Source organism: Falco cherrug, chromosome 10 (assembly GCF_023634085.1).
Source record: "Falco cherrug isolate bFalChe1 chromosome 10, bFalChe1.pri, whole genome shotgun sequence".
NCBI classification, from domain to species: domain Eukaryota; kingdom Metazoa; phylum Chordata; class Aves; order Falconiformes; family Falconidae; genus Falco; species Falco cherrug.
Genome location: NC_073706.1, coordinates 28,086,695 through 28,101,423, shown reverse-complemented (window position 1 = coordinate 28,101,423; position 14,729 = coordinate 28,086,695). Strand labels below are relative to the sequence as shown.

The window sequence follows — 14,729 nt, the reverse complement described above, 5'->3', positions numbered from 1 at the left end:
AGGGGGTACCCTCCCTGGGCAGTGCTGTGTGTTCTCCCACAGTGGTTGGATTATTGTATCGGCTCGTTTGTGTTTATTCTCTTCTGTTACAGAGGCATTTTGGGGCAGTGAAGGAAGTTGTCTTTGCAATCTGTTAAAGTTTGGGTCACCCAGAGGAATGAATGAAGTTGCTCTGAGCTGCACCTGGTACAGCACTAGCGGCAGGACTGCTTTTACACTTCTCGGGATATCTTTGTTCCTATGCTCTCAGAGCGTGTATGACAAGAACGTTGATTTTTGCAGCGTTAGGGGACTCTGGCTGAGTAAGAACTTGTCCATATTTCCTGACAGCTGTGGGCATCTCCAAACTATGGGATTTTGGACTACTTCCCCATTCCTGTGTCCAAGTTCTTCCTCAACCTGGTCTGAACTCTACACTAAGGCAGTACCTTTGAGGGTTCATTGTCTTTCACCTGCGTCCTGCTGCTGTAGTTTCTGCTAAAGAAAGGCCAAGAACAGAGGCCAGAAGCGTCCCACAGTCTGCTCCAGCTGGTCTCTGACTTGAATGATGGAGGTAGCCATGTGCTGCAACTGCACCTCCAGTTCTAAACAGTTTATCCTTCTGACAGCTCCTGCGTGAATGTACAGCCAGGCCCAGCTCTTCCCAATTAGCTAAACTTGAAGCATGTCCAGAGCAAGGATGACATAGCTGAGAGCAATAATAGTTTCCCTCCACTAAAATGATTCATTAGTGTTAAAATGTCAGGACCATTAAAATGCAAGTGAGCTTTTTAAAGTTTGAGGACAAATGGGCCTTACCCTGCAAAAGATTTGAGGAAGTTGCATTGATTCCAGTATCATTGTCCATGAAAAATCTACTCGTACAAATAAAGGTTTGTTAGCTAGGCCTCCCTTTTTTGTGAGCTGTATTTTATTGCTGTAATTCCACCTAGTGGCTTATCTAATAGAGTCATGTTCTTGTAAAGAAATTAAGACAATTAATGCTACTTTTAGCAAGAGTGAAATAGTAAGTAAAATTGAATTGAAATTTGACCAAGCTCTTTTTTTTTATTTCCTAGTATCTGAATTACAGGAAGAAGGAATAAATGCCATTAACTTACCTCTCAGTCCAATTCCATTTGAACTAGACCCTGAGGACACTATGCTAGGTAATTCACAACAATTTTACATCTCAACATAAAAGCTTGATGTAAAATAAAATGTCATGTCTGTAATAGTTTCTAACATCTTTTTTTAAACCTTCCAGAGGAAAATGAAGTTCGAACAATGGTTGATCCAAATTCAAGAAATGACCCAAAATTACAAGAACTAATGAAGGTAATAAAAAGCATGTAAACACTTTCAGGAAAGCGAAACTATTTTTTAATGCTTTCCCCACTTCTTTCATTTGAACATCTCAAAGCACTGTTTAGATATTAATTAAACTACATTGTGTGTACATCTCAGTGAAATGGGCAGGTCATTTGTTGCAGTATCTCTTTCTAGGTATGGCACAGAGAGTCTTAAGAATCTGGATTAAAATCTTGAGTCCAGATTCTTACTCCCAATCCAAGATCACACTGACTTCCCTCATAGTCTTTGTGATTCTTGGGGTTGGAACTGTAGCGGGAAGCTTCATTAGAATCAACCTCAACACCTTTTGCTTCACAATAAAATGTTAAAATACTACCGAAAGCAAAGGACGGATTACACTCCAGAAGGCACTGCATCAATCAGGTATTTGTCTAGATCTTACGGTGCACTGACACAGCCACCTTTAGAAGAGTCCTTCCTGTTCTCTTCTGATGGTATTTCAGACTGATTATATTTTGAGCCATTGCAAATTTGGTATTCTTTCTGCTAACTATTTTCATCATTGTACAAAATGACATGTGTTTTAAATTGCAAATGAATAGTGTATAATACTGCCAAATTTGTGTTTCCCATATAGGTATTAATTGACTGGATTAATGATGTGTTGGTTGGAGAGAGGATTATTGTGAAAGACTTGGCTGAAGACCTGTATGATGGACAAGTATTGCAGAAATTATTTGGTAAGAAAAAATGTATGTGCATGCTGTTGGGGCACTTTGTAAGTAAGTGGATCACTGGTTCCTACTTAGGAGCCTTAGTATCATCTTACATATGCCACTAAGTGATATAAAAATAGCAGTGTGTTATGAGACCCTTGAGCAATAGGCTGTACACACAATCCTTATAGCTACAGTGCAATGTGTAGTGTTCTGTAGTTGATGAGAACAGCATAAAGCCTACCTGGGGTGCTAGAGAGGGAGGGTTCTTGTCTTGGCAACAGTATTCACTCCGTTTAAATTTATTATCCGCATATGTGCTGTACAAACTTAACCGTGTTACAAGTGGAAAGTAAGTTTGAAGGCAAGGGTATTTTCAGTACAACGGTGGATGTTTTTAATCTCTGCTGGTTCCATACTATAGTTTCTTCACATCGCAGAGTTCCTCTGGAAAGTTGGAATTTCTTTCTGATTTGATGTCTGGCTTTTAATGTTACTGAGGTAATGGTACCCAGTGGATTGCAAACTGAGCTTCAGCTGAGAAACAGATAGAGAAAAGAAACTGCTAATGCAGAGCTGGCATGTGCTTTTTTAACTGTTGGCTTGGAAGCCATTTACTTAGTTATTACAGCTCATAAAGTCTCCAGTAAATTTCTTTTCAGTATCTTAAATGAATCTTGAAACATCATGTGAGCACTTCTAATAAGACTACACAGGTTATTCCTCTCTATGAATGGTTAAGCTATTGACTATATGGTGATGGACTGGATATGCTCCAGACTGAGCAATTTGATTCTCATGGGCAGCCCTCCAGTGACTTTACCCAAACCCCAGAAATGCATATCAGATACAGCCTGACTCTAAATATGCATATACTGATCCAGCACTTATTGATTTCAGTGGAATCTTTTCCATTACTCTTAATTCCCTGTGGATCACTTTTATGCTAACTGAAGACTTTGGTCTTGTTGTGAGACTATGCACAGACTGATTTTCTGTGGAGGCACAAGAAACTCATGGAGATAGCAGTCTCTCCATGGCAGGATTCGTAGGCTGGTAGCTCAGGCTCACTCTCTTTGGGAAGAGCCTTGGTTGGCTTTGATGAGAACAAGATCAGCTGTTACCAAATAAGATATAGCTTAAGAAGTTACCTCTTAAGAAGATTTTCTTTCATAGAAGTAAATGGATAGGCAACCAAGCATTTTGTTTCTGGTTATCAGGGAGCTTTCACTGTTAAATTTTCTTTGCTTATTATTTAATGGTAAGCATTAAGCCATGTTTGTGTATACCTAGCAATCTGTACTAATTATTAACAATCCAATTCGTAGAGTATTTTAAAATCTATTGCAAGTGTTGAGTGCAGAAATGGGCTGTGGTTTCATAGAAAGAAATTACCCAGGGTTTTTTAGTTGTTTTCATACCTCTCGAAATACTTGTTCTCATTTCTTGGGTGCATTCTCCATCTCTGTGAGTGTGGTGTTACTTCACTTTTATCACAAACGGGCCAAGTAACATTTTTTGTATGTCCTGAGTCTGAGAGAGAAGCCAGGAGGCTGAGGCTGATGAAACAAGTCTCCTTAAAGTTGATACCTTGTTTCCTAGGTTTGATGATCTGCTGTACAAGCCACTTGCGTACTGAATACCCTTTATGCAGTAGCAATAGAAGTAATGGGCCTTACCTCCGAGTCTGATGTTCCCTGAAGGGAGTTGCAGCAAGTATTTGTTAGCCAGTAGTGTGGTTTTCATTAATACTTGGCTTCCCCTTGGCAATAGGTAAATAAAAAGAAAATGTGAGCTGTATCTTCAGGAGCTCAGAAGTGTGGAGGAAAGTGGCTCTGGAAGGAAAACCAGATAATTTTAAAACTAGGAATTCTAATATCTCTTGAATGTACACTTGGGTGCATGGAATGTCTTTATGTTCTTTGTGGAGCTGACAATGGTTTTTCTTCTGTTTTTTCTTCTATTACCTCTTCAGAGAAACTTGAAAGTGAAAAGCTGAATGTTGCTGAAGTTACTCAGTCTGAAATTGCTCAGAAACAGAAGCTACAGACAGTGCTTGAAAAGATCAATGAAACCCTTAAACTCCCTCCAAGAAGCATTAAATGGAACGTTGACTGTAAGTTGTGTGTTTTCTGTGCTGTTCTCATTTGTTGACAGGCGAGAGTTTGTAGCTGCTATCTGGAATTCTGGAATACCCAATGATAAGGGAAGGCTGAAACCTGGTTTTATGGCAGGAGCTGGTCTGCAGGGCACTTCCAGATCCCTTTACTGGTGCTCATCCTCCAATTTAAATAAACTGTCTTTTCAGAGTCTGTCGAAGTATGGTGTTTCTGCTCTTATACTGGTATGCATATGGACTGAAGTTTTCTGTTACTAAATTGGTTTGTTGCAATGGGCAAGTACTTGCATAAATGGGCAGAAGGAAGGTTAGGCCCTAGGTTGTGTAAAATTTGCAACATAGAGATGAATAATGTTTCTGTTTAAGGCTAAATCTGAACCACTGATTTGGATTACAAAACTGTCATCTAGACTAGGACTGTACCCTTCCTTGTTCTACTGTATTAAAAATGAATATAGTAATAACTAATAGAAATGCCCTCAGTGGCCCAACAAAAGTCATTTTAGTACATAAGTGTTGCAGAAAGCAGGTTATCATCAGTTGTAGAAAATTAGGCCTCTTTTAATCTGTTTTAAATTTGGTAACCCGAATCATTTCACACGGGTGAATGCCTTGACCAGTATCTAGCAGTTTCCCTGTCTCCTATACCTGCCTTGAGCTGAGCTGTTTTGTTTCCCATTCCATCCAACAAATTAGTGAGAGGGAGAGAAATAGCTCGAGGGAGGAAGGGTGAACATGAGGCATCTCTGACTTTCCCCTTCGTGTGGTCCCGCTGAGTTTTCTGTCCCCATCTCTTTTCAACCTCCCCTCAGGTTTTTTCCATTCTCTGTAATGCAGCTGGAGGCAGGGTGTTTAGAGTGGCCTGACAATTTAACTTCTAGTTTTAATTTAATGTTTTACATGTGTTTTAGAGCTAAAGTAAAGATAGACAGCAGCAGCTGGAGCCAGCTGTAGCACATGCTGGTGCTAGGCAGACAGACGTCTTTTTAGTATTCTGCTAAAGCACCTCATCCATGACCACTGGCACCCCAGCAAAATTTGTCAGCAGTGCTGCATTTTATATGAGCGGGTATCTCCACGGCATAGTTGAGACTTGCATTGGAAGATAATGAAGAAGGATTTTTTTAATGCATTGGATCCTGCTTTACCAGGGAAGTAAAGTAGTCGTTATTGGGTAGTTCAAGTACAAAAAACTAAGTGCACTGTAATGTAGCTATCAAATATCATTTAGGAATAGTGCTCTGGGGAAGACTATAAATGCAAAAACAAAACAGAAGAAGAAGAAAGGCAATAATAAGAACTAGAAATTATTCACTTTCATGCCAATGGTTTGATACTTGATTAAGGATTTCCTACAGTATGGCTTTTGATATCTTGTAAGTTGTGTTAGTGTTAACTACCCATATGAAACCTGCTGTGAAAAAGCTTCAATAACAAGAACTATAACAACTTCATGAGGAATGTTTGAGTCATTGAGTTTAGTAAGTTATTGCTTAAGGCTTCTGCCAAAATAGGCTCGTTTATCATCCTGCAGACATTGTGACACTTAAAAATGAATAAGTGCATGTTATGAGTACAAAAATATCTTTCTGATAGTCTATAAATCCTTATTGAAATAAAGGGAATAAAGGAAAGGCAAGGAGAATGCAGAGACAGCACTTAAACTGCCGAACATGAAATCTGGCTTTTGGATTAGCTTTGGATTTCCATCTACACAAGCCTGTGGCATCCAGACATGTTGCAAAAAGTAATGCTTTGGTGCTGACACATACTACTGACGGGGCTGCGTTCGCATGACCAGTTGAACAGGGGGAGACCAGTAAGGGTGAGGTGTCTTAAAAGTGCCCTCTGGCTCCAGGTGGCAAGAGGAGAAGAGTCCCATAATCCCTGCATCCTAAAAAGTAAAAATATGTGCTCTAGTTACTTTGCAGTTTGTAACTTGTGCTTTTAATATCTATTTCAGCTGTTCATGCTAAAAGTCTTGTGGCAATACTTCATCTTCTGGTTGCATTATCACAGTATTTTCGAGCACCCATCAGACTCCCAGATCATGTGTCCATTCAGGTGGTTGTTGTGCAGGTAAGAGAGGTGTTAAATAGCTCTTGGTAGTGTTGTGAAATTGCTGGATGGGTTTCTTGAAAAATACATCTAGAGTTTCTGTTTGGGTGGGCATGTGTGTGTCTCTTTGGCTGACAAGAAACACACATGCGTCTTCCCTGCTGACAATGCTTCAACCAGAAAAATGCAGAAGTGCTTTCCCAGATTGAGCTGTGGCTCAGAATATCTTATTTTGATTGTGAAGTGGCCAGACTCTGACATTAAAAATATATGAAGCATTATTACTGTTGGAATGTGTTTATCACCCAATATGATCTCTAGAATTATTTTTTTTCCCATTTTTGACGGTCTTCTCACTTGTGTAGAGATTCAAATCATTCTTGGCACTGAATGATGAATTGTCACTGTTTATTACATTCAGATTCATGTTAGGTGACAATATTCTTTTTCAGCCTTGTGTGTGCTAATTTAGTCTGATTACAACGTTGGCTTTATCATAAGCATGCAAAAAAACGCCCTGTCAACTAAATCTTTTGTGTCAGTCAGTCTTGCTAGAGCCTCAGCCATCCAAACTCTTCATGTTATTCTGCTCATCATTTTTCTTGCAGTTGGACTTGTGCTTGCTCTATCTTATTTGGCCTTTTCCCGATGAATATGCTTTTCTTTCTTTCCAATTAACTTTGCCTTTATTTTTAGCATTGTAGCTGTCTTTATTTATACATTTTAACTGATGTTACCATGAAGTATCTGGTGCAAAGAGCTATTGCTCGAGTTTTATGTGGCTGAAAATCTTTGGGACAGATCTGAGAAAGTAACCACTCCTTTTTCCACTGTTCATATCAGAAAAGTTTCATAATTTAGGGAGGAATCTGAAGGAGAGTCTCCGGTAAGATATATCACTGACACTTGATAATGATTCATTGACTCTCAGATTCTGCTTCATAGTTTTCTCTGCAGATCATGAAAGAGAACCCCAGCAAATCTGCACTTGCATGTCTAAGATGTCAGAGGAATACAATTTTCAAGCACTTTTCTTTGGCTATTATAAATTTGGTTTATCTCAAAGTTCTACCAAACACAGCTTAAGAAATCAGGAGTGCAGCAGTCAGGGCAGCTTTGGGATGAGAAACTAAACTGGAAAAAGAGCATAGTCCTAAAATAAAGAACCAGATCCTGCATTCTGCTGTCACTCCTTATGTCCAGACAAAATTCCCATTGAAATCAATGGATGCAATTGTCCCCTTGTTTAATAGGCTAATGTAGTACAATAGCAAATCCACTGAAGTCGGCACAGATAAACCAATTTAAAAACAATAAGTAGTGGGAGAATCTGGCTCACTGCTTTGCCTCTTAGCTACACCACTGTAGCTCAGGCGCCAGTGAATTGCAGAGAAAGCAGTTGCTCCAGAATAAAATCCAAGTTATGTTGCAGAAGATTTAGTCCTGCAGACCCCATCCGTGGTGAAAGCAAATCAGTGTAACTCCAGAGTTATGCTGATTCCTGTTAGCAGAGGGTGGGGGCCAGTATCCTTACTGTAATTGTGTTGGAGACATTTTTCATTTTAATTTTATGGTGGGGGTCTGGGTTTTTTTATTTTTTAAATCTGACGTTTGTGTCCTGTGGGATCGGTTCTGTATAATTTATCGTTTGCTCTTTGAACTCAGTGAAAGTTTTAATCAACAATCAGCAGATCCTAAAGCCTAATTTAGTGTTTAAACTTGCACGCCTCATGTTCTAAACCATCATACGTTCTGTAAAATAAGGTCATGCCTAGGGAAACTTAACAGACTATGTGGTAGCTGGTTTTAAATTCTGCTCTATACAGTTTGATAAAGGGAATAGTAGAGAAGAGAAAAATAAAAGAACTAAGAACTTCTATGAACTCTTTAAGGAAGACTGTGAATTCATTTCATGATTTTGTTAGGTTTAGAAACACATAAAATGGGAGGGTTGCTGTGTTAGCTGGGCGTAGTTTATTGAAATAGAAACAAAGATGTTTCTGAAACAAAATATGTGCCCCTGCCCAACAGGTAATCAGCACAGTTATTAAGAAAGGTTGTTTCCCTTGGCTGTTTTGTACAAAAGCTGTTAGCAATGAGAGTAATGTGAAATCTGGGTTACAAGCTGATTTGGGAAAAAATGTGATAGTTGGATCTTTTGTAGCTATTTTGTTATATTATTTTCTTTTCCTTCCATACTGATAGCATGAATACGTTTGAAGAAAGCCCAGGCTTTGTTTGATAATTTCTACTGGAACAAGAGAGAGCTTTTGTGGAGAGCTGGATCTTGCCATCATTTTGCCTCTTTTTATTTATTTATGCCATTCACAAATAGTTAAATGACAGATTGTTTGTGTGCAAGAGATGTAATTTAGTATAAGAATGCATTGGCAGAGCAGCCAGAATGGCTTTAGCATGTTCTGGATACTGGGACAGCAATTCTTGGGTACATAACTATTGTAGGGTATTAATGAGATTAGAAGAACGCGTACATCGCAAGCTTAATCTGAGATCATTGGTTCCACTGCCTGGGAAGGTCTGAAATGTTTCTGCCCAGCATTGCCTCCAGGTTCCCAAGAAGTCTTTTTTTTGAACCTGTGATAAATGTATTTGTTCTTTTAAGCTCCAGAATAGTGGTACATTTCATTTTGGTAGGGCAATTATAAAGCATGATCCTCCAGGTGAAATGGATAGCAACAATACATAGGCAAAACCCTTTCAAGTAATGGGAGGGTTTTCACAGTGGGACTTTGTGTGGGAAATTAGGCAGTTGGCCCTCAGTTACGTAAAACTGCTAACATACAGCTGACATGGAGAGAGATGAAGACACTCTTTCCATTTCTAGACATATTCCCAAATTTCAGATGTATAGTCACTATGTTGGTAGTCGCCAATTTAAAAGGATAAATATGATTAGGAAGATCTTTCATGGCCCTTACTGGAGTCTTTCAGCTGTGAGGGAAGAAAACGTCAAGCCTGTCCAAATAAAGTCTTCTGTGGTTGCTAGAATGTGCATCCAGCTTTTCTTTGCAATGGGGAATCTTAATTCATGCCTCATTTCTCAGTGACTTTCAGATAATAGATACTCATTTTTATCATTTGTTATTTCAGTTATAGCCACTGTTGTCTTTAAGGAACATTACTGGACAATGTTTCAGTCCTCAGTAGCACTTCTTTGTTTTTTTAAGAATATTATGTCGTTCTCTGTCTAGTATAAAACAAGCTTTACAACAGGTGACATCAGTGTTAGGGTCAATTTTGGGTTTTTAAAGTGCAAAAGATGTGTGGGAAGCAGCCTTCACAGAGAAAGCGCTTAGAGTAGTGTTTCTAGGGTCGGTTCTGATTGTTGCCATTGGGACTTTTTCACCAGTCTTTTTACAAATCAAAAGTATTGGAAAATCTATCATGACATGTGCTGGTCAAATAAGCATCCAGCAGATGCGTGTCATGTTTGGGCAGTGTGGAAATTCCAGTAATATTAGTGATCAGATGCCAGGCACAAAACTAGGGCTTGATGGCCTGCCTTTTTTTCATCAACAATAGGATTAAGGTTGCAGAGGGAAGGCAGAGTACCAGAAGCTTTTTCTTTTCCCAGATCACTCGGTTGGCCATCGAGAAGTACAGTTGCTGTTGCTATGATGCTCAACTCCTCCAGGAGACAAGAGTGATAGGGCTTTTGCTCCAGAAGGCAATCATTGGCTTGTCAGAGTCATCATCAGGAGGAAGTAAATGTTTCCTTTCACCCTGCAGCAAAGGGAAAAATAAACAAAAGTCTCAGAGTGGAATTCTAAGTTGAGCTAGCATGAACTAGATTGTAACTTCAAGTGCAAATACTTACTGCTTTCTGCACAAGCTGGAAATGAAGATAGCCCTAAATGATGTAGTTTTTCTTCAGACTTTCAAGGTATGTGTCAGAAGATGTCTTGGCAGCCGTTCTGTGCCCCCTCTTTCAGCATGTAACACACTGGACTCCACTCTTTTTAATGCATTTTTAAATCCTCCATGAATGCATTTTTAACCATGTGCAAGGTATTTAGTAAAATATATTGAAAAATGTAACGGGGAATTCCTGAAACTATCGCCTGGCTAAAAGTACAGTTGAGATTATTCCAAGTGCCAGGCTGGAGTGACCCAGGGGGTACCATGTATGACTTTCTTGCAGAAAGTAAGTTTGATCCTCATATATTTTAGTAATGCAGTATAGAAGTAATAGACTGAAGCCTAGCCAAATCCTCAGCACTTCATGCACCAAGGGCTGCCTCAAGTGCTATCATCTCCAAGGCAGGGAAAAGCAGCAGCCTCAGTTCACATGCCAGGAAGGACTTTTCCAAAAGATTATTCTCCTTTTCTCTTTTCCACATAAGAGACAAGTCTAGGAGTAGCATAAATTTATTTTTCTCATTTCCTTGTATGACAGGGAGTAAAGAATCATGAATAATAGTCTAATGTCTAGACTGTACATGCAGTCGTCAGCGTTTGCCTGACTTTTCTTTCTGTATTGCAAAATTTTACTAATTCCAGTGAATAGAACTAACAGAGAGAACACAAAAAGAGGCAAAACATATGTGTGGTATTTACACTGCCACCAGATGACTGATCAGCATACTGGAAACAATGTCAAATTTTTAAACTCCTTCATTTTCCAACTGACTGAAATAGCAACCATTTGAGTTGGCTTCTGCCATTTTGTGTACAGCTTCTAGACACAGGCCACTCAGCACCATGTACGAAGGGCTTCTCGCGTCTGAAGGACATTGGAATCAATGCGTGGATTAACACGGAGGTGACTAGGGTCTGGAACAGACCATTTTCGTTTTCCATCACAAGCAAATAGAGCTCTTTGTGTGCAGAGAAATCAGAAAAGGAAAACACCAAGGCAAAAAAGAAAGTGCACGAACAGGGCAGAAAGGACGGATAGCCTGGGAGCAACGTTTTTTCAGAAGAGAAACATGGGCACCATCTGCCAAGCTGTTCATTGAAATACGGTCAATTCAACTCACCTAGACATACCTCTACTAAAATACTTGCATATGTGTTAGGGTGTTTCAAATGTGTTGCTGAATTGGGGCTTTTAAAAGAAAAGTGAATTAAGAACAATGGAGAAAGGAAAAGAAATACTTCCTTCTACAGGTGGAGTTTCAAGTTTCTTATTAATGTAGAAAAGAGTTTTCTGAAATACTTGCAAGGTGAAATAATATATTACTGTAAGTTTGTTTAAAATAAGTTCTTATTTTGCAGGTTTCTCATCTAATTATGTTTGTGGATCACAAATAATTTTTTACTGTACCTTAAGCATTAAACATTACTTTTTTTTTTCTCTCTCTTTTTTTTTTTTTTTTTTTTTTCTCCCCAGAAACGAGAAGGAATCCTCCAGTCTCGACAAATCCAAGAGGAAATAACTGGTAACACTGAGTATGTCAACACCACTTTTGCCAGCAGTTCAGTAATTGAACACAGATGCGTCTCAGAAATTCAAACATTTGCTGATATTTAGATTTTGGTATTGGGGTTCCAGGGAAGACGATGCATCAGCCAGTCACTGTATTTTAGCCTTTTCAAGACCTGCAAACATGCATCAAAAAAATACAAAAGGGTGAGGAAATAGAGAGCTGAGGATCTAAAAGAAGGAGGCCAGGACAAAAGAGAGTGAAAATACACATAATCTCTATTTTATCTACTATTAATTTATTTCTGTATTTATTATATTTCTTATTTATTTTATTCAAAAGTCCTTCAAGCAAAAATGCTTCATTCTTTAATGTTGGTATTTATTTGATGGAGAACTAGATTCTTTCAAACAGGAGTGTGATAGACTGGTTTTAGGTGTTTGGACTTTGTGAATGTAAAATGACGGTAGTGAGTCCTGTACATGTCATCTCACCGAACAGTTCATGACCGAAAAGTTATTCCAAACCAACAGAGAGCAATAGTAGAATATCTTCGTTTCAAATAGAATGGAGAGAAGCCAGACCATAGACGACTTATTAATCTTTATCGATTTGCTTATGTGTAATAGTTATATGAAGTATCAACTGGAGCAAAATGCTGCAGTCCTTGAGAACCCAATCCAAGCATTGTTTTGGCTGGAATTGTATTGTAGTTGATGTGGAAAGTGCATCTTTAAAGCAAAGGGGAAAAAATTTCACAAAATCAACACGAGGAAGCCTTCTTTACTTGGGCAAGGTGCGTTGATTTGGTTCAATAGTAGGAAATCTGAGATCTGGCCTCCCGTGAGACTTTAGTCAAGCAAGGAGATATTATACTGATGGACTCCAGAATAATCCAGATTCTCAGTAGGAGTAACTTGATGAAGGTTTTCTTAATTCCATGGATATTCTCCAGTATTCACCAAGCTGAAGATTTGGCTGTATATGCTGTTTTCTTTTGCAGCACAGCATCTGCAAGTGAATGATATGTAACTATGGTTTGTTCTTTTTTTCTTTTTTTTTTTTTTTTCATAGGGCATTATCTGGAAGGCATGGTAAGCTCATTTGATTATTATCTTTTTCTTGAAGTAGCCAAAGTATATATATTAGTTCTGCAATGGGTGGTCACTTTGATCAAACTGTAAGGAAGTAGAGGATTTCCAGTTGCCCTGGCAGATATATAAATATATGCACCACAAGCTGTTGTGGCAGTTACCAAAAGGAAAAAAGCATTAAAATCAGTTTGACTGTCTTTAAAACACATTTCATTGCTTTTCAGCACGTGTTAATTTGCAGGTGCTTTGTGGTTTAACCTCCAGAACATTACTGTAATAGTATTAATGGTCATAAGTTCCCAGCATAATATGAAATGATGTCTTATCATAAACCAGCTAGTGAACTTGTTGGCATTCTTGCATATGTAACCTGCTTACACTTTAATGGCTTTGAGTCATTATTCAGCAGGCCTAAACACCATGCAAGTTCCTGTGCCTGGTATGTCTTACTGCTAGTGTTGAGACTGGCCAAATGCCTGGCCAACAGAAAACACTCATCTGAGGAGCTTAGGTGGAGTTCCACCAAGAATTTAGCATTTGCTTCTTGCAGTATTTCAGTGGTTGCCTTACAGCTGATTTAAAAGGCCTCATGTGTGACGACTTCTCCCAGTCGTATCCCTGCGCAGTCGTACTTTGTATAAAGTCTGCCTTCTACAAATGCATTTGGGTCTACTCTAGCTTCTCTTTTTTTTTTTTTTTTTTTTTTTGAGGAATATGAATGCAGCTTTTTATGGAGTCATTAACTATCATTCAGGAGATTGTCAAAATGGAAATTCCTCTAGAAAAGGCTCTGGTACCTTTTTGTATTTTTCTTTCTGTTTTCTTCAGAAGGTGGCTCCAGTAGCCCTCCAGCCATGCTACCCTAGGTTGTCCGTCCTGTTGATAATGTCCAAAATTGCATATCAGAATGGCCCAAAACATCTATACAAAGAATCATATTGCAGCTGTGTAATCATAAGCTTGCTTGAGGAGGTTAATAATATAGCGCACCGCAAAGCAGTCAGTGGCCCATGGGGAAAATCTTCCTCTGCAGGTGTAGTGACTCTAGACGCAAACTCGTGGTCTTCTACACAAAATGATTTCGTTACTTAGCTCCTTGTATCTGGCTGTTTAAGCTTTTATGCATAAATGTATCATTCTTTATTTATGAAAAACAGGATTATTAGGTAATCCAAATCCTACTTGAAAACGATGCTTTTTATAAACCATAGAGAATAAGTTACTAGCAGCTTATAGCAAGAGAGCAGTATGCAAAATACATGGTATTTGGAATATAAAGAGAATATGTTGAAACCTTTTGCTGACTGTGATGTCTCAAATGGGTATGTGCCTTTATAAGTGTTTATTTTGCATTTGGACAACTGCTGCTCAGTGTATTAACATCTCTGAATGTTTTTCAGAAAGAGATGCATTTGACACTTTATTTGACCATGCTCCAGACAAGCTCAATGTAGTGAAAAAGGTTGGAACATTTTTATTTTTGAAATACATAATGTGTTTGTGTGCATGCTTGTGTGAATCTGTTTGTACATATGTCGTGTGTATGTACATAATCTATAATTGGCATAGTTTACACACATTAAATACAATTAAGCCTTATGCTTAAATATACAAATTCATCATTATAATGTTACTTTTTACAATATTTAGCAGCATGAACTTAACTTTGGAACACAGAACAACACGTAGTTATCAACATTTCTATCAAAAAGAATGGAATCAAAAAGAATTTCCATCCCACAAAGCGTATGTTGAGTAGAACCCAACTGGTAGATTGAATGTACTGATTGATGCCAAAGAGGTATCCAGTTTACAGCTGGCAAGGGTCTGACCTAGAGTGTTTTGGCTGCTGTCAGACATGAGTGGAGTCCTATTACCCACTTCCTTACAGTAAGTCTGCTACAAGGGTTTTTTTAAGTATTACTATGTTTTAACAGTGTATTTTTATTTATATACATTGTGTTCATTTTATTTCTGTTCTTCATTCTTGGGGAAAAAAAAAAGATACTGTTTTTGTTCATGCTACATTTCACTTTTAAAACTTAAAATTTGTGTTGCAGTC

At 38.4% G+C, this 14,729-nt stretch overlaps 1 protein-coding gene across 4 annotated transcripts in view; it reads left to right on the top strand.

The window, feature by feature from the left end:
- Window positions 1–14,729, top strand: part of PARVA (parvin alpha) — a 68,732-nt gene that overhangs the window by 42,734 nt on the left and 11,269 nt on the right. For all 4 annotated transcript variants that reach the window (XM_055722568.1, XM_055722567.1, XM_055722569.1 and 1 more), the window contains 8 exons: window positions 1,059–1,148; window positions 1,247–1,317; window positions 1,931–2,033; window positions 3,985–4,125; window positions 6,092–6,207; window positions 11,540–11,598; window positions 12,648–12,667; window positions 14,068–14,129. In XM_055722568.1, coding sequence (XP_055578543.1) covers window positions 1,059–1,148; window positions 1,247–1,317; window positions 1,931–2,033; window positions 3,985–4,125; window positions 6,092–6,207; window positions 11,540–11,598; window positions 12,648–12,667; window positions 14,068–14,129 — 662 coding nt within the window. The remainder of the gene's footprint in view (window positions 1–1,058; window positions 1,149–1,246; window positions 1,318–1,930; window positions 2,034–3,984; window positions 4,126–6,091; window positions 6,208–11,539; window positions 11,599–12,647; window positions 12,668–14,067; window positions 14,130–14,729) is intronic.